The 26,002-nt window shown below is 40.1% G+C and overlaps 1 protein-coding gene across 1 annotated transcript in view; it reads right to left on the bottom strand.

Annotated features, from left to right (window-relative positions):
* Positions 1-25,691, bottom strand: part of ptprga (protein tyrosine phosphatase receptor type Ga) — a 378,044-nt gene extending 352,353 nt beyond the window's left edge. Inside the window, exon 1 of the mRNA XM_069141477.1 lies at positions 25,157-25,691. Within this exon, the coding sequence (XP_068997578.1) occupies positions 25,157-25,250 (94 nt within the window). The 5' untranslated portion in view covers positions 25,251-25,691. The remainder of the gene's footprint in view (positions 1-25,156) is intronic.
* Between the last annotated feature and the right edge of the window lie 311 nt (positions 25,692-26,002).

The following is a 26,002-nucleotide window of genomic DNA, read 5'->3' as shown; positions in this document are numbered from 1 at the left end:
ATAATTGTAGTGATTCAAAATTCATATATATATATATATATATATATATATATATATATATATATATATATATACACACGTTGGTGTCATCACAGTAACTCATGAGCCATGTACTAGAGATATGTCAATTAGCTTCTCTGTTTTAAGGCAGGATCAGTTAATTCAAACCTGGTTGAGGCAAAGGAAGATGACAAAATGAATATCACAATAATTAAAGAGCCAATCTTAAGTATATTAGAAAACCTTCTCTTTATTTATTATAATGCCACACAATAAAGTCACGACATATGTGTTACATAAGATTCATTATTTTTTTTTTATCCTTAATGTGCTGTGTGTATTTTTTATGTTTCTACTCTATGGAGGGCCAAGCTCTGAAATTAGCACCAGATTGGTGGGGTTTGTTTTAGTTGAAGTGAATGTATGTATTTGGTTTCAATCTCGTTTTGTGTGCTGAATTCTAAATCATATTCACAACGTCACAGGCTTTGGTGACGTAGAATCAGGATTTTTTTTTTTTTTCTTTCTCAAAATGATATACACTGCTCTACTTTGTCATTTATCCTTTTCCTTTCTTCGTCGCATCCGTGTCCTTAGCGGCGACTTAAAGTTGACGTTTTGCAACGTCAGCTGTTGAACAGTGCAGCGCCGTACACGAATCGAGCAGCTCATTTCATTGTTGTTAAGTTCAAGCCACAGATATATTTTGAACCATTTAGTGAGTCATATTTTTTTTTTCATCACTTTAGATGATGAAGCTTTACGTTTTAGCCAGCCGTCCATGTCTTTAAGTTCACCTTATTGAAACCTTTGTGTAGATGCTTGTAGAGAGGGAGACAGAACACGTTAAGTCGACAGGGTGGAGGTCAGTCCATCTGATGCGTGCATCTGATGATGACGCAATGCATTTTGCACAGGAGCAAACGTTGGCTGAACCTCATGAGACATTGCTGTAGATGTGTGCAGGAATTTCCCATATTTGCGGAAATCGCTGAAATTATGTACAATCCTGCGGTGAAATTCAGGCTGCCCTGATTTATTATATATCTATATATATACACATACAAATATATATACATACAAATATACATATATACAAATATATGCAAACACAGCACAATAAAGACATACCTAACCGAATAATTGGATTGTTGCAAATACATATAGTAGCATGAAGCTTCTGCTCGATTTGTCAAATCTAGACAGAATGTGTCCTCAAAAACATATCGAGCAAATGCAAACTATACTGCACATACACAAGCAGCAAAATGTCTTCCTCTCTCTTTATCCATCCATCCATCCATCTCCTTGGCTCTCTGTCTGCCTCTGCTGCTCTGTAAGCAGAGCTCAGACTTGCCGCTTGCCAGTTGCATAATAACTACTGCCTGCTTGGTTCACATGGGATCACAATCCTCTACATTAGCATTTCTCGCACACACACAAACACAAACACACACATACACGAGCATGGCTGGCAGCAGTGACATCAGCAGGCTTGTCAACCTAAACACATTCCCAGCCGTACACACCGGGAGCCTGCTACAAACACCTTGACGCTTTCACTTGCTTCACCTTGCTTCATCTGTATACTCCCCACTGACTGCTCCACCATATGTGTACAGGCTCGGCTCACTTTTGGAATCACAGTTTCAAAACAATAAATATTATTACAAGAAATGCTTACTGTACTGTCCCACATTTGGGCCATCAAGTGTCTCTAACTCCGTAATCAGCTGTGTTAAATTACTGCTCCATAATTGCAGAAAATAGTTCAATAATTCACTGTGTGATTGCTGGGGTTGGGTATTATCATAGCTCTTTTTTTAAAAACAAACAATATGCTCATAACATGAGATCTTCAAAAAGCTTCTTTTGTCAAACACTTAAATTTCATACGGAGAAACTGATATGAAAAGCAACCACGTTCAGTATTCTACTTGCTATTTGACTTAACGTGTAGTTATTTTCAAAACTGCCATAAACTGTTTCTGCAACACATGTTTATCAATTTTGAGCACCAGGTTTTAAAATCTACAGTGCCATAGACATTCCGAATGGCACTAAACAGTAGAATGTTAAAGATTTGTCATTTTGATTTCACGTTTGATTAAAATAAACATTAAGCTATTTCCTTTCCCCTAATTTATATGGGATGATTTACTGGTTTTCCTTTTTTTTCAGTGTCCACGAGTTGTCAATGTAACACAAATGTTAGTATATGAATATTTGGAGGACAGTTTCAGTGTTGTAGAGACATTCAAATGCGTTCTGCCATGTCTTTAGTGGTCTAATGACTGGGTAAACCCTACCTGACATCAGCTACTTGAGATAATGGAAAGATTGACCTATCAACGTCTGTCTAAAAAACAATATGAAAATCAACAATCTGTATAGTTTATTTACACGTAACGCTTGGAGAGCCCACGCACGTGCCGTCGAAGTTTAAATGGCAGCGGCTTAAACTTCTAGTGCTACAGCTCATGTGTTGCTCATGAGATGTGTGTAGGAAGCCAAGATTCCTGGGATTCAATTGACATAAACTATTTATACATATTTATATACACAAATACCCCAGCAGGTACAGTAAACAGCTTTATCAGACTACCACCAAACAAACAAATGATTACAGTATTGATGTAGCTCACCAATAAAGTCTCATTGTCCTGCCAAGATCAATAAAAGTCAGACAACAAAAGTGTGGTCCAGTCACCAACGGTCCAATAAATCCAATCAAGTAAAGTATTTAGTGTAAAACACATTATTACATTCATAATACACACCATCCGCTGTTGTATCATTTTAAATTATGCGGCAGGCATTTATAATTTTCAAATGCTCTCGGTTAAAAACTGGAGTCAGCAATGAGTAAGGCCGTGAAGTGGCTTCCACACGCTGCCGGTTTAATTAACACTTCACTGAGCCAATGAGAGCTTTAAAATTGTGTCCCCAGCCTTCAACAGCCAACTGGAGTCGGTGTATCTGCCTTGCTTTTATTGTTTACCAATCCAGCCAGTCGGCAGCCACGTTGGTGATCATTGACGCTTTGTTTAGCCAATTCGATTCTGAACCTGACGATATATGGGTTAAATGGGTTTGCACTGGAAATAAAGAGTACCACCCGTAAAGATAACTCCCTGCAGCCAGGCCTCATGCCCCGTGCGTACAGGCAGAAATTAGTTTGGTTTTCTGGATTTTAAAAAGTTTTATCATGAAAGAATTAAAATAGTCCCTGATGGACATTTAACAAATTTAACAGTGCTCATCTGTGTTTATGTAAATGGTTAATTGTGTTCTCTTTTATATAAATTAAATGTCCTACCACACCACTTGTTATGTCTATAAATCTCTCCTAATTGCATTGTCTTTGAAAATGCCTGGACATACTCTTAGAAAACCACGTGTAAAATATTCATATTCTATGGAATTCTTATCAAATTTTAATCTGGACGAGGTCAGACTTCACTTCTGGGGTCAATCAATGTTTGGAATATAGCCTGGCTAAGAAAAAAAAAAAATTCCATTTCAGTCACACGTCTGACTTCTGACTTAAAAATCATTTTGGTGGGACTACAGGCAGTGGACTTTTAAGCTAACTGAAGCCAAAACAGCAATAAAGCTGATAAACAACATTAAAACAATACTCTGTGAAAGATAACTTAAAACCAAGGGATCATAATAATTACTTACTTTGTGGCCTTCCATTTGATTAGGTTATTCTTTAAGATGAAGATTATGACATTGTACCTGCCTCACTGAACTCTTATTTATGCTCTATGCCATTAAAGTGGCTCCCACATTTAAAGAAACAAGTGATAGTGTAAAACAAACAAACCTCTTTTTCTCTTCATTCCGTTTCAGCCCGGAGGAACAACCCTACAGAACTTCAGTCCGCCTTCGCATGGTCCATCCCCTCTCCATCCTCCTTGATGGATATGGAAGGAGGGAGGAGGAGAAGAGGGGAGGTGCTGGCTAATGCTGATGAGGCCTAATTAGAGATATTAGAAGTGGAGGGAGTGACTCACACTACAATAGCAGCTCTGACCTAACTGCTAATGTTCTCCACCCAGCCCATTTAATCCAATTCACATCCATTATCTTTAGCCTCTTTGTGCTTGCTCCCCCTCCGTCCCATCACTTACTGCTGAATGTCATCCTCTGTTTTTTCTTCTTTTTTTTTTTTCTTTTTTTTTTGCCTTCACATGCTTGGACGAGGAAGCAAGTCACTACAGATGTGACCAAAGGATGGTGAAGATCTGGCCTTTTACTCTTCCTCGTGTATTCATGCATTTACCAAGGGCGCAGTAAACCAACGAGGTTTAATGATATGAAGAGCCATTATGTATTCAGCTAAGTGATCACAATTTCCAGAAGCCTTGTGTCACTTCAATGCAGACTTAAGTGAAAACCTTTGTGAATGACTTCTTAGTTGGTTAGTATCCGGTGAAAATGAGACACTTGATAATGTCACTGAATTACAATCTGCCAAACATCCTATTTTGAAAATAACCATAAAAGCACCCATGTCATTAAATATGGATTTAATACAATTTTGACTAAACACTTTTGTGGTGATCAGAACATCATCTGTGACCTTGTATATGTCATGGGCTCTCTGCACTCTCAGGAAATTGTATTGCGTTGAAAGTCTTCAGAGAAAACTGCTGCAATAACAGAGTAAACATAAACAGTGTTATCATTATGATTATGATTTGTTTATGAGGACACTTTGACAACCATTTGATCTGTGGAACACTGTTTTTGCTTTTGACTTTGCGAGAAAATGCCTTCTTTTTGAAATGGTGACACACCAAGGTGTTTTAAAGAGACCTGTTTTAAATGTTTGTCCCAAAAAAGCCTAGGGAAAATGATAAATGTTGATCATGTAATTGTTTGAAGTAAAGGTGAAGGGATCTTCTCTTGTACTAAAAGGTCTGCATGCACAATAGCTGACATGTTTTGCTTTTTAATTGGGGGAGGGAAGGAGGAATTAGTCAATTAAAAAATAGTCTTTCCTTGTACAAGAATAGAGGGTTTTCAGGCTGAAGTCTCAATATGACATTGACTCTCAACCTCTCTTCGGTGAAGGTCTTTTTTTATGCAAGAGAAAGCGAGTATCAGCAGTCACCAGTCGGCTCCATCGTCAACAGCTCAGACTGGCTTCAGTCCCACATCAGAGGGGCCCTTTCAAAGCGCCTCCAAAGGCTCGGCAGCACCAGACTGTTAAGGCTGTGGCAGGCCGAGGTTGGGTCAACCTGATAAGGCGTTCGGGCTCACTCCCTGGCTGAGCCGGGAGACTGGAGTCTGGAGTGCAGAGAACGTCATGCCTTTGATTTGGTGCTATAGCCCAACTCCTGTCCGCGATAAAAGCTCAAATCCATCCCGTCTATGATCAAACCGATGATTTCATGGACCCACATGAGCCCACAATACACACTCTCTGAAGCACACACAAATCCAAAAGCTCTGTTTCAAATGAACCCTGATAATGAAGAGTTGGCCCTACGTGTCACACTTTTCTTTTTGCCTGCAATCAGATGACTATTACCAAAAAGACTCAAAAATAAAGAATAAGACATTATCAGGGCCTGCATAGACAGCTTAAAGATGACATTTGTGTGTGTTTTAGATGATAAGCACGTGAACTGCTGTGGGTAGATTACCCTGGGGAAACTCAGGATTGTAGAAAAATAGAAATAAAATAAAAAACACTGAATCTTAGAAACAGCAAAAAGGGCAGCATGGCTGTAATGCCTAAAATCTGGGCCTTTCTCCCGTAGTTGACATGTACATACTTCATAACATGAATGCAAAATCTATGATCTTAGTCCTGTAAATCAGATGAATTAAAAGGATATCTGACAGAATAAGTGCTGGAAAAAGAGAAACTTGACTCATGCAAAACCAGGTGAACCAGGTGGCATGCATCATAATATCAAAGACACTTAAATTAACTACAAATAAACTGTAATTAAATTACACATAAAGAAGAAACAATTTCAAAGTATTTTCACCTACTCCTCTGGTACAGTAATCTAGCCATGGAGTGTGACACTATGTGACATTACAGCACATTTTCTCATGCCTACTTTGTTGAGGAATGACAATACAGTTTTCAGTTTCTCAGGATAGGATGAATGTGAGCTGTGATACAAAGATTATCTGAAAACCACATGCAATACTCATTCCCTTCAATAACACAGTATGGGTGTAATACAAACTCAAAGGGCAATCTTTTTCACAATCACTGAAAAGTAGCACTGGCACAAGCAGTATGCACATGGTGTTTTTTTTTATCTTTCTATTTGAGTTTTAACGCATAGAAAAGGTTTGACTTTTTATGCAAGTTGTGTCGGGTGACAAGTTGGTGTGGGAAAACTATTATGGCACGTACTAATATGTCATTTGCCAGTGGATTTTATGTTTATGTGTAAGTCATTAATTTCTGCTTGGTGACACTGATGTAGTGCACATTTAAAAATCACTAATCAGCCCTAAAATAGACACACTGTTTTCACGAAGAATGTATTCATGTACCACACAGCGAGGTACATCAGATGTATGTTTACATGTATAATGCTCATAACTGGAAGGGTGAATGAGACAGGATGAAACACTAACCGGATTAATCTTGAGACAGAGTCTCTATAGATCAGGAATGGGTCTCCGAGAGAACACAGAAGCCATTTATGTCACTGTTATTATTTTAGCAATTATCGCAGTACCTAGAAACAATGAATTTCTCTGCTGGTGGAAGAGTGGATTGAGGGGGCTTTAACAGCAAATAATAACTTTTGGTAGCCACAGCAACAAAGACGGCATGACAGATGATGAACCTCCACCCACCAGTCCACTCATTGACTCTTCTCCATAGAGCAGCCACTTAATAAATCTGCTTTAGTTACAGTTTTTACATTTGCGCATAACTATTTTCACAACAACATATCATGGTCACCACTGGCAAATGAATGCTGTAGCTATATATATATAATATGTTATTGTATTAATGTTTATGTTGCACATGCTCTTGTCATGAAAACTGCAGCTCAGCCTTTTCAGGAAATACAGTTCAGCTACAGCTGGATGACAGTGCGTTCCTGGCATTCTCCCAATGACTTCTAAAGGTTTTATAAGCATAAAAGGTTTGAGAAATGGTCTCAGCTAATGAAAGAGCATGTAATCCTTCAACTGATTTGAAAGCATGAAAATCACCAACACTGAAGATGAAATGCTTTCTCTTCAATGTGTCAATACCTCTTTGTTATTTGCTTAATGTTCATAACTATATCTGCCATGGTCGTTTTGCTTTTAACCTTCTTTCTTCTTCCAACCATTGTTTTTCATATTCTATGCAGTGTTTTGGCCTGACAGATTGTCTACGCCATTCACCACGTTTGTTGAGTGTGAGGATTAAAAAATATGAACCCTCTTCATTTATTTTTTTTCAACATCCTCAATTGTCATTGCCTCAGTGGCAGTTTCTAGGTAATGTCTGTCATTGTGTCCATCCAACAATCTGAGATAATGAGGGAACTATTTGAGATCAAGACAGCAACAATACATTATTGTACAGTATATTCAATATATGTGCTTGAACTAGACCATTGTGAGCAACATTGCTATCAATAAACAGGACAGCTTAATGGTAATGTGAGACTACTATCACTGACGCATTAATGTGAGCATGCCTTGATTGGGTATGGAATTTACTGAATTAGAAAAAAATGTAATACTTCTTAGTACATGTTCTAGTAATTATCCTACAATTGAATATGTATAGTATCATAACTAATATCATTATATGTATTGATGTGGTGGTATAAAATTACAAATGCCATGTGAGAAAGTTTATCAATATCATACTCAAAGAAAATGGGCCATATACATGGTCCCTGCAACTTCTTGGTGATGCCTTCACGCATCCAGCACCAACAACAGATCTCAGTTTACGACTGTCCGATACAACAGTTTAACATACAGTAGGTACCTCAAAATCTAATGACTGTCTGCTAGGCAGCCTAAACGCCAGGTGTAGCTACACCTAAATGCTGAAGTTTAGCATATTGGCAAGCACCCTAGCATTAAGCTCAACGTCAAGCTAAGCCTGTGCACAGATACGGCAATGCAGTGTAACAATAGTACTTCCTTTACTCTCATTACAGGTTCTATAACACAAGTTTACGGCTGTTTTTGTAGTCTACGATTGAAAAAGTACACCTTGGGCTTTAAACTGTTGGTTGCAAAGCAGGCAGTTTAAGTAAGTCAATTCTCTGAGCTCAACCCTTTCTTTTCAGACTCTATATATCTATTAAATAAATACTTGACCATTTTTTTTTTTTATTTTTTAAGATATGCTGAATGCTAATGTTTTGAAAATAAATACTGTTAAACCAGTCCATGGTCTACATTAAAACCTCCTACCTGCAAGTGGCTCCTTGTTGGATTTATGATGCGAGATTATGAAATATTATACAAAATTAAAAAATAAAAATAAAAAAGGAGTCAGTTCATAATAATGTATCATCCATGTGAAACAGTTTATTAGACATATTTCTGCATTAGCATTTTCCGCATAGAGTGGAGATGTGCACTGCCTTCCCTGGATAATAAAGCTGTGGTCTGATTTCCGTGCTGCGAAGTTCAAAGTCTTGTTTTATCACTGAGCTGCCAGCACGAGTGGCAAGAGGAAACATGATGATATTGTGTTACCAGCCATCTGCAGTGCAGCTTAAAACACTTAGCCTGCAACCCAAAACGCCTGTGTGTCTGTGTCTGTGTGTGTGTGTGTGTGTGTGTGTGTGTGTGTGTGTGTGTGTGTGTGTGCGTGTGTGTGTGTGTGTGTGTGTATGTGTGCAGCCATGCCATTATTCTGTGGTCTCTTCCAAGTAGAACATGTAATGCATCATCTCCACCTACCTACCGTGCAGCTCAAAACAAGGTGGGATCAAAGCCCGACACATATCATAATGGACAAACTGTCTGTCGCATTCAACTGGGGTATCAGATTCAGTATGTGACTCAGGCAGCGTTACCAAAAAGGATGTAAAAAAAAAAAACCCGCCATTTAGATGAGACAACATGCACTCTGCACCAAAGATTTAGATTTTCACCTCCTGAAAGTTGAAACAAAGTGAGGAGGAGTGTGAAAATGGGGATCGTGGCAAGGACAGGGAAATGTGTGACTGCGAAATGCCTGTGAGTGTGGCAAACTGTGTGTTTAAATGTGTGTGAGTACGTGTGCTAATTTTGGCTAATAGGCCTGGGAGTGATGTTGCTGGCTAAAGCGTGGCTCACTGGTTGAATGGTAATTAGATATTACTTTTGGTTGGCTAGCCCGGCGCCTGTCAACATCATGTCACAGCAGTGGTCTTGGGAGTGACACTGCCTGCTCAAAACAGGGCCGCAGGCATGAGGGCAGACTAAACGCACAGTGCAACAAGACACAACTAAAAAGCAGGTGAGGAGAAGGACAAAAGGACGTTATGGTAATGAAACATGAAAGCAAATTACGTACAGTCAAAATATGAACGTTAGTGTCAGGTGAAAGCAAGTATACAGGGTAAAGGTGTGGTGTAGCGCAACCACAATCCCTGTTTTGGCTGGTCTCCAGGACAAATTTCACACTGAATTTTGGTCAATCAATGCAGCCTCATTTCTGACAAATGAATTGGTTTTCCAATACATATCTTTGAAAGGAAATCCAATTTCCCTTTCAAATCAAGGAAGTCTCCACAGTAAGCAACCCGCACTACATATCCAGCAAAGGTCGCACCTAAGAGGAAACCAATGGTGTGTTTTGAAAGAAAAATAATAAGCAGTGGGGAACATAGAGCACCTTCAATGAAACCAGCCCAAGAGGGATTCCATACTTTAGTTCAGATACCATGAAAACTACCACAATGTACATATGTACATTGATGAAACCCCCACAGTATATATAAATGTATAAAGATGTACACTGTGTATGTGATGTTTGGAGATAACTATCACCCACACTGAAACATGGTTGGACCAAGCAAGCAGTCCAATTACCCTTCGGGAATCAGCTCCTCCAAATCAGAAGAAGAGGGAGAATATTGATAGTAATCTTTATAATGTAAACAGATTTATTTTGATGCCTTTATATCATTTGAATACCTATGTGCTATCTGTACGAGTTTTCCTCATATTTTGTTAGTATTTACACACCCCCATATCCAATCTACAATTTATTAGCATAATCACTGAAAAAATATGTATTAAATCAACTGACGACTTTCATAACATCAAATTGGTATTTGGTCAATAGTTGGCTGAAACAACCAGATCGAAATTAAGCTTTTTAAGTAGAAGTTTAATTACCGAAACCATAAAAGCTTGCAGACCATAGCCTGTTCATAAAGATAAATTGAAGTGTTAATGAAGGCTAAAACATCCTTAAGTAGTCTTGTTGGAATGCAGTCCAAAAGACATGTTGATGGTTTCGATGAAGCAATTGGTAAAGTTAGATTAGGGTGATCAATAGGAGAGAAGTAGTCTAAACCTAAATCAGGTCTTATAGACAATTCTAAAGCCCCTTTAATTTATGATACGGCTGTGACAGCCGTTGGACGGATGTGATTATTTTTTTTCCCTGATAGTTAAAATTCTATTTGTAAAGAAGTTAGAGAAGTCATTACTACTGAGAGCTATGGGAATACATGGTTCAACAGAGCTGTGACTCTTTGTCAGCCTTGCTTCAGTGTTGAAAAAATAACTGTCGTCGAAGAGCTTGCTCAGTGGGAAATGTTGGGTTTTTCCTCTATAATATTGTACGGTATGGTGCTATATAAATACAATGTAATTAAATTGAAATCTGCTCATTTGTAAAGCACTTTATATTCCCAAAGTGTATGCACTGTGCTATAATAATAAACTTGGTTTGCATTGCCTCTTTACCTGCTTGTTCTTATTCAGAGTTGTCTCCCAGACTATTTAGTTAGTAGATCACAGTGCAGTGAATTGGATTAAAGGGTCTGATTAGGTTACTGATTAAATGAACATTCTGACACTGATGAGTTAATGAGCTTCAATTTCAAGGCATCATTAATTGATGTCAGCTTGTTTTGGTGCAGCTTTACCATCCTCCACTACCGCTAAACCAATCTCAGAACCCTTCCGCTATGTCTCTCAAAATGAATTAGTCCTCTTTGGTCAACGGGCAATATTTTCAGGGTTCCGGAGTAGCCAGCAGATATCTGGTTAACAGATATCCAGGCCAAGACTTACTTTTCCATGCCCTGGTCCTTGTTTACAGTCCGATTAGCAACTAAGAATGGAGTTGGACTTCGGAAATGTCTGCTGAAATGTTTTACAAGTAACCAGTTTACAATCAGTTTGATGATGAAAATCACTGCCAAAACAGCTAATAGCTAATTACCGAGACTTTAAGTCGTGCAGGTAGTAAAAGGGTGTTACTTGTCATCAATAGTTTTGTGCATAGTGGCTGAAGGTATACGGTACATACACAATGAAAGGGAAGTGGGAGGAACAGGGCGGCAAGAGGTGGCTGCCAGCCTTTTTTTTTTTATCCCAGGACACCACGGTGGGATAATATGGCCATGGATGTAAGACAAAATTAACTGATGAAATTGGGACTAAAACAACCATTCAAATAGTCGGTCAGGTCACTGATATGAGAGTCAGCTCCTCCAAGTCTGATGCCATCATTCTCTGCCAAAAAATGGTGGATTGCTACCTTCAGGTTGGGAAGGATTTTGTACCCCAAGTAAGGGAGTTCAAGTATCTCAGTAGTGATTTCAGTCATAAGCTGAAATGAGTTTCCTCTGCAGGGTAGCTGAGCTCAGCCTTAAACATAGGGTATAGAATTCTGGCATCCAGAGGGAGCTCGGAGTAGAGCTGCTGCTTCTTCTCACCAAAAAGATCCAGTTGGGGTGGTTTATGCATCTGATTAAGATGCCTTCGGGGTGCCTCTCATTGGACGTTTTCTGGACTCGTCCAACCAGTAGAGGGTAGAGCACACTGGGGATTTTATATCTCATTTGGCCCTCGAGATCTGGCTTACTTTGCTTAACCTGTTGCCAACACAACCCAACCTCAAATAAGCAGTATCCATCTAAATTAAGCCATTCCTGCTCAGGAAGGATGTGTGGTCATTGATTGTTATTTGTTAGCCTTGCTCCTAGATAGCTCAATGTTATATTTCTCTGTTTCCTGCAATTCAAGTTTGGATCCCTATGGATATTTCCCCTGCTAATTGCAGATATTAATTTGGCTTCTGGTAACTTGTGATTGGCATTTGTCATTATTTTTTAGATAATATAACAATAAAGCCCTAAAGACAAAAACAGGTGTAAATTGTATTCTGAAAGAGAAAAAAATTAGCAAAGAATGTATCTTTGGATAAGAAACAGATTACAGCAAGCATTAAACTACCAGCAAAGCTGTTTTGTGGCCTCTGGTAAACACATTGAATTACTTTGCTGTCCTGTTCTCTCTATCGCAGCTTGGTACCTAGAAAGCGCTTCAGGAGCGTCAGGCTTGGCTGGTTTCCATTCGATTACCCCTGTGGGTCATCCATCGGCCTGGGGACATGGCGAGCCAGAGCGCCCAACCCTGAGGTGATTAACAAAAGAAAGATGGCTGCAGTTCGCAGCGTAAATCCAAAGGCGTTTCAGGTGGAACATGGGTGCTTGTCTAGCAGTGAGGAATGGGGGAGGCTTCACCCGATCCAACACTGAAAACCTCGCATCCTCTCTACTCCAGTTTCCCGGAGGAGTGTCGCAAGAATAATGGGCGAGGAGAAGACAAAGAGGGAAAGTTATAAAGAATGATTTTTTATTTTTTTTAAAAAGAAAACCACAAAAATAGAAGATAATGAACAGCAGAAAGCTTCACTCAAATAGGAATGAATAACTGCAGATAGGGAAGCTAAAGTGGTAACCTGTGTGCCCTGGAGTGATATTAGTGAACCCCATCTGTTGAACATCTGGTACAAGGAGCCAAAGACCTCAAGTGTCCTGCTAGGGAAATCTTAAATTTAGCAGCCATGCACTCACAGAGGGTAAAACATGCATCAGTCCTGCTGAGATTACAGCCAAGCAAATGTTCCATTCATCACCCAACACATTATCTTGACAAAAAGATGAGAGAATGTCTCTAGATTATTATTTTTGATCCGTCATTTAACACCCTGTTGCTCAAGGTTATCTCTTAATGTGTATTCTGACAGCCAAAAAAACCAAAAAGATTCAATTTCTAATTATATCAAACAGAATTTATCAAACTGTTATTTCTGGATCATTATGAGTTCAAGTGACTGAATCAGTCATTGTAATATCAAACTATCAAACAGCTGTTTATAGAATTTGACCTCTTTTGGTTTTGGTGCCACCTTGTATAGGGATCAGAAATATTTGAAAATTGTTTTAATTACACAATAATTATACAAAAGGTGGTATTAAATTGTATTCAATGATACCACTTCTTAATATCTGAAGTTCTTAAAGTCCTATAATCTGACAAGACTTCACACTGACGACCTCACTATCTACATTTTTTAAACTGTAACAAGAGCTCTGAGAGTCCGAAGCACTGCAGTGCCCTCCACAGCTGAAACTTCCATTTCTTTATTCATTATTAAAATATGTTTTCACAATTCAACTGAACCAACCTATTGCTGCTAAGACATAACTGGACTGTCACGTTGGACGATTTGTCTGCAATCAAATTGCTGAGATTGAATGTTTATTTGTCTTGCAGAAAGCAGTTAATTTGACTTAACATTATAATAAATCCTTTTAGCTGATTGTGGCAGCAGTCACTCATAATTTGTCAAATTGCTTGGTTTAGTAATCGACGTGACATGCTCAAATTCCCTGAAGCAATATTTCTGTCAGTTATCATAACTTGAACTCTACGACTGATTTTTGATCTACAAATTGCTCAACTTCCTTTCAGGGTCCACTATTTTACCCATATGTATCTGAGGTAAGGACAGGTGGAAGTGATTACAGGGAGTAAGAAGCCCTTGATAACTGAAGTGTAATTGTCTTATAGAAAAATGCAATGTTGCTATTGGAACTTTGAATCCAATTATTAGTGCAACAATGGAATGTTCATGTAACGGACATGTTTAACTTCATATCTGTTTGGTGCACTTTGCAGGTACAGTTTTTTTTTTATCCTTTGTCACTATCTTGGCTTTCTATACAGGAAGCTGAAACATTTATTTGTGTCAAAGGAACTTTTACATGTTTACTTCCCTGCTGAACACAGTTTTTATTAGCCAGGCAGGTAGTGTATCTACAAGGGATGACCATACTTTTCTGGTGTTTTGGTCCAACTATGTATGGATTGCCCTGAAATTTCATAAAGAAATGAATGTTCCACAGGAGATTAATCTCACTAACCTTTAATGTTGTTTCTCAGCAGGCCAAAGTTTGTTAAATTTAGTACAGACATTCAAGTTCTACACATAATATACCCTAATGTTTACATTTAGTGCCACAAAAAATGTTGACATGATTTTGTGCTGATTAGTGCCCAACAGTCCCCATGTTCATGATGTTTTAAAGGAATTCCAGTGCACACTCTGCAACTATAAAAACAAGTTTAAGGATGTATTGTCAAGCCATTTTTTAAAAATTGTTTAACTTTTGAATTATTTGTAAGAAATATTGTAGCTAATGCACAAACCCAATAATGTTACTTCAAGTTACTTGCACTTTTGAAATATTTTTTTGTCACTTGCTTTTCCCAACTTACATGTCCTTCCTTTATATATAACAGCTAATACATTTAGCTCAGTTTACCAAAAGTGACACATCAATCCCATGGATTACTATAAACTGTGCCCTGGGCATTGCAAAAGAATGCAATTTTACTGATTTGAAAATGAGATCCCCGACAAGCATGCCTTGTCAAGATTGTGGCAAGAAAGGGACCTAAAAAGAAAGTGAACTGAGATGCAGTGTGACAAAACTCTCCACTGCCTTCATCTCACATGGGATGATTGGCTTAGACTGAGAGACGAACACAAAACATGAAGTCAAAGGAGACAGCTCAAAGAGGACAAAGAGCCAAAGAGCATGGGTGCTCAAAGCACAACAGAGATGTAAGATGTCGAGAGATGGAGAGGTCACTAGAGATTAAGGGAGAGAAGAGGCCATTGCTGTTTAAACCACCTCCCCCTGGAACTAAAACAAATTGGGCTACACGCTCGTCTCAGTGGTCCCAGAGTCTCTATCTCTCTCTAAGGAGGAAGCCAGCATCTCCCAAGCATTTAAGTGGAAAAACCAACGCCACTGCAAGAATTTAATGAGGAGGGTTCTGCACTGCTCTCCACTCAGTGTGTGATACAACACTTCTTGGCATGTAGTGATTTTCACTCTTCCTCTCTTCTTTATTCACTGCTTCTATACCCGCTGCCTGCACTGGAAGAATGAAGTAAATATCCAGGCTTGAAACCAGCCCAGGCCCACTCAGTCCGCAATGCGAGCATGCAACAAAAACATTGTGAAAAAATAGTCCTGTTTTACACACTTTATCAATTCTTTACGCATCAATCGCGTAAAATGACATCTACAGCAGCTGAAACTCTATGCAATACACAAGCAAACCAAAGGTTAACATTGCCATTACTTTTCATTGCTGGAGACCTTTTTTCTATAATGGTGAGTAAACAGCTGTTAATGCTAACGGTGGCTATGTAACGAAAGCTTACAAAGGCAACTAGTTGTATAATGTCAGGGATGAGCTGGCCATCGGTCAGACCAAAACAAATCCCGGTGGGCCATCAAAAAAAAATCCATCAAGTTTCTATTAACCTTGCCTGTCTGTTTTTCCCAGGCAGTATCTCTGTGCCTGTCATTCAGGGTGGCCATAAGAGTGTGGACCAGGGTGGTCCATTGCAGGACTGCATTTCTTTACCCATTACACCAATGTATAACTGTATTGCCAATTGGAATATGTTTTCTGTTTGTTGATAAGCCAATTAGAACAAATAGAAAAGCTGTCTAACAAGCTCAATTACTGTACCTCATCATCAAACAAAACTGAAGTAACTTTATGGAGCAAACAAACCAGGCGCACTGACCTTGGACACTTCTGTTAATGACTTCAATCTGATGAATATATAAGAAATATAAATTTTTAAAACATTCCAGATACCTATTAATATTTATTATTCAGAAAATGGTCCACACTTATAGAGCATCGTTCTAACTTAGCAGTTCACAAAGCACTTTAAATGTTTGCCACACACACACCAATGGCTGTCACACAAGGTGCTTATCTGCCCCAGCCTTTAAACTAGTAAAAATACACTCACTATCAGTCAACATCTATTTCATTAGGCTAAGGCGCCCACATTGACTTTAAAGAGATCACAGTCAAGCGGCTCAATTGAGCCGACCACAACACAAGAAATGAAAAATGGAGCTGCAAAGAAGGTTTGTGCTCCCTTTGTAAATATTTGATCAAGGTACAAATCATGGGTAGCCACGAGATTGGAGTGCATGGAGGCATTGACTTATATATGGGAGCTGCTTATGAGATTGCAGCAGGAGTGGTAGGGGTACAAAAATTTAATTTAAGGATTGGAGGCAGCAGAGATTGCAGGTGAGGGGAAGGGAGGCATGTGCAAGGGATTGATGGATGAACGTTCCCCACACTGGCCTGATTGAGTGGTAAAACCAGACTTGTGTATTAATGGCCAGTGATAATCCACAGTACCCACATATCTGAGCTATATTACAAATTTATTTTTAAGAACACCCACGCACATTCTGCTTTTTCTACTTATTCACAGACCTATATTTCTATTGTTCTACATGTAGTAGAAAACTGGTCTTAAGGTTTTATGTTCCTGCATTTGTTTTAAATGTGAACATCTGATGACATCTAAACTGCACTCCATTCCAGCAGCCAGATCTCAGCAAATAACTTGCTGAGTAAAAGATAATTATCATTGATGGGAATAATGGCCAGAACTACAAAAATGAGACCAAAGCTGTAAAGAAGCTAGAGTTTGGTTTTCTCTCTCTCTGAGTCAAAGCCAATGACGCCTGTTTTTCTTAACTCATAATATGATATTATCACATTTATTTCCTCATTAACAGCCAGGAGGTGATTTTAAAAGGTGTCCTTATGTGTCCTCAACACTTTGCATCTTAATGCTGACTTTGAGAGTCAACCTCAATTTGCATTCAATTACTTTATACATAACTTTTACTGCAGATGCTACTTTGTGAGCATTGAAAAACTGTGAAATAATGTATTTTGTAGATGTGTGTGTGCTTGCGCACATAATTGTTTTTTACTCTGATGGAAATTTGTATTTACTTTTATGGCCAGTTTCCAGATTCCAACTATAGTGTGTAATATAATAATAATCCATGGTTATAGGAGCATGTTAATGTAAGCAAAATGGATCAAATGCTGCTAAAAGCAAGAAAGACAGAAAGAAAGAAAGAAAGAAAGAAAGAAAGAAAGAAAGAAAGAAAGAAAGAAAGAAAGAAAGAAAGAAAGAAGTAGATGAAAAGGGAAACAAAGAATGAAAGAAAACAAAAAAGGAAATAAAGAACAGCAAACAGAGATGACAGAAGTGACGTAAAAAGCCAATAAGAAAAAGAAGAGGAACTGAAGCTTACTAAAATGTTATGTAAAACATAAGGACTATGCCCGACACACCAAATATCATAGTAAGTCGGTGACACTCCTTTCACCTTTTTCAGGGAAAAAGCAGCTGTTTCCATTCCACTGTCAGCAGGGATGACTGATGGAAGTCGAGTGAAGTGCATTTCACCATTCAAAATGAGAGAGCGCTCTGGGAAATGGCAGGAACACCCATCTACACCTTTCACCGCTGTATCGGAGAGCTGTCACTGCTCTAGAGTGAATGGCCACCTATTGAGCCTGACAAAAGAACACAAAGTGTCTGAAAGTCCTGACATGTGCCAAGGTGGCAACGGAGGTTGAAGAAGAGCCGATGGCCAAAAGAACCACCACCTGGCATCCGTCCGCCACTTCCCTGTCAACAATATCCTGTCGAATTGCATCTCGCAGCGTCCAAAACTACTAGCACTGTCACAAGTTTCAATGTGGAGGTTGAACTCTCTCTTTAGCTTTCATCATGTCCATTTGTTTTCCCATCTCATCTCCTTCTGCCCTCACCTCCTCGTGTTTGTTTGGCGTCGCCGTCGGTTAGACTCGTCAGGCTCCATGCCGGCCGACAGCCTGTCAGTCTAAGCTCCTTTTAACACGGAGCAGCCCGGCACAGTGACACAGAAGCTCCCCTGGCATCGCGCTTAGCAAAATGGAAAAAAGGGCTTGGCTGTGTATACCTCTCCACTCTCATCAGCATCTTGTAGTGTCTGTCTCTTTTCTCTTAGTTTTTTTTTTTTTGTTGCTCTCTGTAGGGTTTCTGCCCGCACGCAACCACAGCCTGCCAGGGTGTCTTGCAGCATTTATTGGGCTAGCCCAATGGGAATGGAGACAAAAAAGACAAAAGTGGGGAGGCTTTTTCTGTCGGAAGTACATTCCACTAATCTTTTACTCTGTTGCTGCTGCCTGCAGGGTTGAGCAACGCCTGAAATGTTTGAATATGAACGTCAAGACGGAAATAGAGTTTTGCCTCCAGTATCCATTTTAGACATATATCAAAATGTTAACTTTTTTTTGTTTGTTTATGATTTATCGCTTGTGAAAAAGCTACAATTATCATTCAACTGTGTGTAGTACCTGACTACTGCAGTGTACCCCCAGATATATTCTTTAGGACTTGGTGGGGACCAAAATGGAGCTAAAAGGAGAATGACTTTCATGTTTTTCATGGACAGAGACATGAAGTCAGATGAGTTGTAAATAATAACCTACCAAATGGACGTTTTGTGCCACCGAGTGGCCAAAAACGAAATAAAAAAAAGAAAAAGTTATTGTTTAAATACAGAATTTGTGAGGACGTTTTCCTCATTAAAATACCTGAAATTGGTAACATTTTGATTTGATTAGCAATCTTCTGATCAAAAGTAACACACGATTACACAAACATTAAATGACAGTTTCAAAGTATGTTTGATTGTAGATTAGAGCATTAGTTTCAGCATTAGTTAGACGTATGAATGAAATGTCTGCTTCAGAAGCATGATGGTGATAATGGCAGGGGGAAGCAGAACATATGGCAGCTGACACAAAACCCTGCCGGAAGCAGAATGAACAGAGTGAGTAAAGTGGGGAGAGATGGGAGGTTCAATGGTGCTGCTGGAAAGTAGCTTTCATCTTCCAAAACATGGTAGGGTAATACAACCGCCTCTTCTTTGAATAAGTGGACTTGATTAAAACAATGAAGTGGAACAATGGAGAAGGAGAGGGAGAGAAAAAAAAAGTGAAACCTTGGTGTTGGTTGAAAAGCATACCCTATTTTCAGCAGCCCATTTAGTCTGAACGCAATAGGGCCCAGCAATACTCAGCAAGACAGCACCGCGTTTCCTAGTATTCTCAATTTTCAAGCTGCACTGTGGGACCACAAGCTTATGAGGTGCAAAGGAAAAAAGAAAAAAGAGATGAGAAACAGATTAAAAAACCTAACGGGCATGCTCAGTCGAGCAGAAACGCTGATCGAAAAACAAAATAGACGATATTCCACGCTCAGCTCCCCTCATCGTATTCTTGAGATATCATTAGTGCTTCTGCACTTAATATCATCATGACTATTGTTATCATTATCAGACCTATTTATCTTTAGTTTCCCCCTTTGTGCAACAAAACAGCATCATTTCCTGCTAAAGATCAATAGCACAAGAGAAAGGATTTTTTTTTTCTTCTTCTTACCCCATTTATCTGGCTCCCAACCCCCCCCCCCCCCCCCCCCTCTCTCTCTCTCTCTCTCTCTCAAGCAGCTACCTCCTCATGTCAAGGCGACAGCTACCAAAGTGGCATCCTACATGGATAACTGCCTAACACCACCCCTCAACCCCCGCTGCATCTTACATACACACACACACAAACACAGCACAGTATCTTGTAATCAATCTATTAAGGAAAGCCGGGGTGGCGCTGACAGGCCCCACGCTGACTGATAAAGTGACCCGCGAGCCAACGTGTGAGCATTTTTCTGGCCTCAGCAGAGACCAGATAAAAGCTCGGTGAGCACTGGTATGATGACGATGATAATGATAATGTTGGCAACCAAGAGCCATAAAGCATATCTAATCCTTCCCCTAAATGTCAACCTCTTCCCCGTATCGCTGCAACAAAAAATAAAACGGCCCGAGAAAAGGTCTGTGACACCGGGGCCTGCTTCGAATGATTAACAAACCCACTTGTCTCATGAGCCCGTGGACTTAAAAGACGCAGAAAAGGTGCACGTGGACGTGCATACACATTCTCGCAGCAGACAAAAAGAGGAGGAATTAGGGAAGAAAAAGACAGAGATAGATGGAAGAGGAGTGTGTGTGTTTGTTGGGGTGAAAAAATGTGCTAGCTCAGGCACTTGTTGTGAGATTACAATGACTGTTCTGTTTTTCCTCCCAGCCGGGAGCGACAGGGCCCATTCATTTTTCACAGCGGAAAGCGACAGATTGAAGGCCAAACATCTCTTTCTTTCCCTGTCCCTTCTGTCTTCTTCCTTTTCCGTCTAGCTCCCTCTCTCTTGTGTGTTTGGTTAACCCAGGGCTGAAGTGCAGCACAGTGACAGGGGCGTGATGCCTCAACGCTGACACCACACGCCGCGGACAGAAAAAGGAAAAGTGATGCCCTGTGTCAGCTAGCGGATGCCCAACGGTGATGTTCACTGTTTTCTATCCACCCACCCCGTCCAAAAAAACAACAGATGTTTGCGTGGCTGCAAACCGGCCATTATGTGACCGACCTGGGGCGTGCTGGCAGCAGTCAGGTCACTTGTGTAGACACCACAGCGCCGCACAAACTTCCTGTATTTCTAACAGCACTTGGCTGAATCATTGCGGGTGTTGCTCTGCGGCGAGGTATGACATTATTAATGTGAACTCCTGTGTAAACAATGCACTCTACTCTTTGAAAACTCAGAGGATAAAGAGCTTACCAATGCTCTTCCAACACTGCAGGTTGGAGACGAGGCTGTAATTGCGGGAGTCACAGCCTCCCAGCTCAGGAAGTCATGGAGAGAATCTTCAAAGATGAGCTGTATGGCTGATGAATCAGCGGACAAATACTACACCTCATACACGTGATACGAAATAAATCAGTGACATCGTTCTCGGACAGCTTCCATTTGTCTGTTTCCAATGCATAATGTCCGTTCATTTTAAAGGGAGTGATGATCTTTATCACGTCACTCAGGCTGGTCCAATGAATGAAACAGAAAAAAAAAATAAAAGTTATTAAAAACCATACACCGTTTTCAAAACTTTCATGAGCAGGAAACGACATGTATACATGAGGCAGGTAATAACTATGTAACATACACCATTATGCAACACCACTGAAAACTCTGTGAATGAGAACTTAAAAGAAAAAAAAAAAGTTTCCTCAAACTTGTATTGTTTTGTTCAATACTGTCGTTATTTATCTGCAAAGCATCTTGAATGTAAAGTTATGTAAATCTATTTATAAATATGCATCTTTATTTCTGTACGGGTCCAGAAGCACAAAATGGACCGAATAATAGAAAAGAAAAGAAAAAAAGTATGAAGATATTTTTCGCAGAGTACAAAATGAAACAACCTCACATGTAGTGAGAGGATTTCAGTTTTGGATGTTTTTTCACAGTTGTATTTTAACTTTCAACACAGTACAGTTCAGAATCTTTAAACAGAGTGCAGCTCTTTAAAACACCTCACTCACCAACAGCTTCACTCGACACTGAGGTCCAGTAAACCAGAGATGCTAAAAATGAATTCTTCAGATGCTGTTTTTTTTTTTCTTCTTCTTTTTTTTAGCTCATTTTACATCATCAGCCACCACTAAGATTCACATTTGCGTGTGGCCTGAGGGTGACGTATTTTTTTTTTTTATGGAAAGCCGATCTTGCCTTTCCCCATACTTTTCCAACCCAATCTCCCGGCTAAGAGCCTTATTAATAGAAAAGCGAGCAGGCTCGAGGTAAGGGGAGCAGCGCTGAGAGCCTGCGGATGATGATACCCAGCAGGAGAGAAGCGCACTCATCTCTGTTTCTACATCATCTGCCAGCCGTTCAACATGAACCGGCCACCTTGGGTTCGCTCGGAGCCGGTGTGATGACCGCATGCGGTCGAGCCACGGGGAAAGAGGAGCGAAAGAGGAGGTCAAGTAGAGACGAAGAAAAAAAGAGGATAAGAGAGAGAGAGAGAGAGAGAGAGAGAGAGAGAGAGAGAGAGAGAGAGAGACACAGAAATTATCAATGTGCGACATCCTGAGCCGTGGATTTGCCCTTCAGTGACGATACCCACTTCCCCCGGCATTTGCCATGTCACAAACGCATCACAAACTGGCAACTGAAAATCCATCCATCCCTCCGTCCTCTATCCTATACGTAGCTTGTATTTCACTGGAATAGATTTTTCCCAACTTAAAACATGTTAGTATCTTTATAATTTTATCTTTCATAGACAAAGTACCGGGCAGAGGATTTTGGGAGGTATTTAAGGAATGATGTAATCTGTACATCCTCTTCTAATATTTGTAACTGTTCAGAAAACATTGCATTTATTGGCTGCATGTCTTACACGTACTGTCAATAAACATTCTGAAACCAGAGCATTTTTATGTGTTTAAGTATTCTGTCTGTGAAAAAAATTGGGTTGTTCAGCAGTACAAAAAATAAATGTTCACATGAACTGCCGCATATATATTCTCAACCTCTGGGTGAAAATTGTCCTCCTATTCTTCCATCCATCTCTCGCAGCAGCTCTCTCTTACTTCTCGGCTCACTTGAGTCAATTTCTCTCCAGATTTGTGATCAGATGGAATAGGAGATGAAAAATAGATGGGTGAAGAGGCACAGCAAAAAAACTCACAAAAAAACCACTTTTGTGTCTAACAAGAACCCTTCTTTTCCCCAAATTTGAGGGTCAGCCTAGCACTTCAACAGTTTATAAAAAACTGGTTTGGATTTGTTAAGGCCGTCACCACTTAATTAGTCAACAGGGGCAGTGTTATAAATCGCCCTCTGACTCCACTCTCATTCTTATTCTGAGTGTGTGTGTTTCATTACATCTTTTCAGACCGATAGGATATAAAAGAGCTCATCTTTGAGAGTTAAAAAAAAGTAGGCTAATACTGTCCGACTAACCGGCCCGCAAAACGTGTCGCATATCTATAAACGGTTACACGGCTTAAATACGAGTTTGATGAATTTTAACACCAGAATTGCTCATCAGGCTGGCGGCTTGGGAGCCAGTGAGAGTCCGGTATGCAACAGAGGGTCCAGTGGGGTCATTAATTCACTCCTTCATCTTACCATTAAGTAATCACTTGTTATGACTGTTTTCTCCCCACCGGACCTGTTACACAGCGGTTTGGGAGCAGAGCTGAGTTATTTATCACTATAATATTAGAAACATGACATGACACAACATTTACACCATGTCAATGATTTTTTTTTTCTTATCATAACGTAAAAGGTTACATTTTGAGTTTGTCATTTGGTGCTCTACGAGCTGAATAAAATGTTTGAGCTGTTGAGCATTCTTCATACTTCATATCATAAATCCACATTACATCCATCTCCTTTACCACATCTTTTAAAAGCACTACAATAAATTCACTATAAGAAAAGATGACATTTTACTTATGATATGAAGGCTGCTTTCCATTTTCTTCCCATCATTCAAGCTCAATTAAATATTATCTAACTCTTCTGCTACTAATTTGATTTACATGACAAATGCTCCCAGAGGGACTTCATTTGTCAAATACTATCTCATATGAACGTAACGAATCTTTTCTTTAGGTTGGGAAGGTAGTGATGAAGAAGGGAAAGGTGCAACTCCACAATCAAAACCAAAAAGCTCATGGAGGGATGGACAGCCAGTAAATGTTCAAGAGACATTCCTTCCACAGCTGGAGGAACATTGTGTATGTGGACATACTGGTCAAGGTCAAATTTGATATAAAAGGTTTACTTTCTAATTTTATACAACAGTTAAAGTCTGACAGTAAAAACAACAGAAAATGTTTTTTTTGTCCTAAGATATTGGCTACTGAGGGTTTAAATCCTGGAGGTTTTTGACGTCATAATGTGGGGTTCGGGGTCCAGAGGTTTTCGATTTGCAAATAATTGAAGCAGAGGCTTCCGCATACAAAATGAATGTGATATTATACCTATTATATAATAGCTGCAGATTAGCCCAATTAGAGAAAGCCAGCATGCTGAACGTTTTTCTTATCTTTGTTTTTTAACAATTCAGATGCTTTGTAGGCTGTATTCAGTGTTACGTTGTCATATGGTTATCTGGAGTCAGATCTCAGATCTGTGATTTGCAGACCCCTTGAGTGGGTCACTACATGACAACCCCAAACACGGGCACGAGGTCAGCTGTAACATCAACACACAGGCCTAAACTGCAATTTTTGAGTTGTGTGCCTGAGTTGTGAAGCGTCTTCACAGCCCTGCTGTCTTGCTTCAGGGTGAGATAACGGCTTTGGCGTACGTGCCGCCGGCTGTCAAGGCATCACATTTTGCTCGCTGTAAGCTGTATATCCACATCCCAGACTAAACTGTCAGCCTACCCTACCTGCTACTAATTTAATGACATCCAAACCATCCTCTTTTCCTCTCTAGTTTGATTGCCTTTTAACGGGTTAAAAAAAAAAAAAAAAGGGGGAAAGGAAGAAAATTGACTATGGATAGCCATAGAGGAAATACTGAGTTTACATGAGGGAAGACAGCATGGTTAAATTCGCTCCTGTGAAAAAAAAGTTGTGCTCTGAATAGGTTTGAGGGGGTTCAAACAGGTCACCCAGCTACATTTAAAAGACGCCGCTGACTGCTTGTTCTATCTCCGATAGTTTCCAGTCTACGTGCCGGTGCCGGGGAAGCCGAGGCACACGGCACGAATATCCTGAGCCGGTGACCCGTCACAGAAAAGAGATGACATGACTTCAATCTATCAGTTTGTGATGGGATGCGTTTCGTCTTGACAATACCACGGTGATAATCACGCTCCCCCGTAGACATAAGCGACAAAAAGCTCAGTTTGACTTGTAGGGGTATGAAACTTACCAGGGTGACACTCGGCCCAGAGGAGCACGGAGGCTGACAAAATGAGAGAGAAAATCCACCAGCAGCAATAACACGATTGCAGTAGCCTCCACATGGTAGTAATATGCACCTCGACATGCAAACAATAAGCAGCCACAACTGTTGAGTTTCTCCCCTTTGCTGTCAAATCTGTTACGCCTTCGCTGCGTAAAGAGCAGCGCCGGAGACGCAGCACAGATGTAGTCTGAGCACAATGGAGATGGAGGGCGGTGAAATTTAGTTAAGAGGTCCAGTAAATTGTCTTTCCGTTCCAAAATCCCCCGATATTCCCGGATATGAGCATAACACTTTGGATACTGATGTTTGTGGAGGAGCGTGTGTATGCAGCAAGGGACAAGCGGGTTAGAGGAGACTAGGCACGACAGTCCACACAGCGCGTCGTCGGTCCTGCAGCTGCGGCAGTGAAGGCAGCGCTCGCCGGGCACTGGGAGACGGGATAGTCGGTGTTGGTGTTGGTAGTGCAGAGACGCTGGAAGCTTTATATTCCTCCATCCATCCAGGAAGTAACGTGTGAGCCCAAGTCTGGCAGAGACTTTAAAACAGTCTTGGTTGGAGAGAGAGAGAGAGAGCGAGAGAGAGAGAGAGAGAGAGCGGTCATTCCTCTGGATCCTAGCGCCGGCGAAGGGAAGCATCAGTATCATGCACGTGCCCCATAATAATAGATAATAATAGATTTGTGCTCTCTAGGGGCTCTTCTAGCTTTTTCTTCATATTAATGACCCTAAAATAGATTCACGTGAAACAAAGCCCCTCAGATCCAGGGTTGCAGGACAGTTAGTCTTAGAAGGAGCTCTACGTGAAGGGACC

Source organism: Embiotoca jacksoni, unplaced genomic scaffold (assembly GCF_022577435.1).
Source record: "Embiotoca jacksoni isolate LCO1_2020_lvr unplaced genomic scaffold, fEmbJac1.0.p SCAF_1, whole genome shotgun sequence".
NCBI lineage: Eukaryota > Metazoa > Chordata > Actinopteri > Embiotocidae > Embiotoca > Embiotoca jacksoni.
Note: the sequence above shows the minus strand (reverse complement) of the source record. Positions and strands in the feature narration are given on the sequence as shown.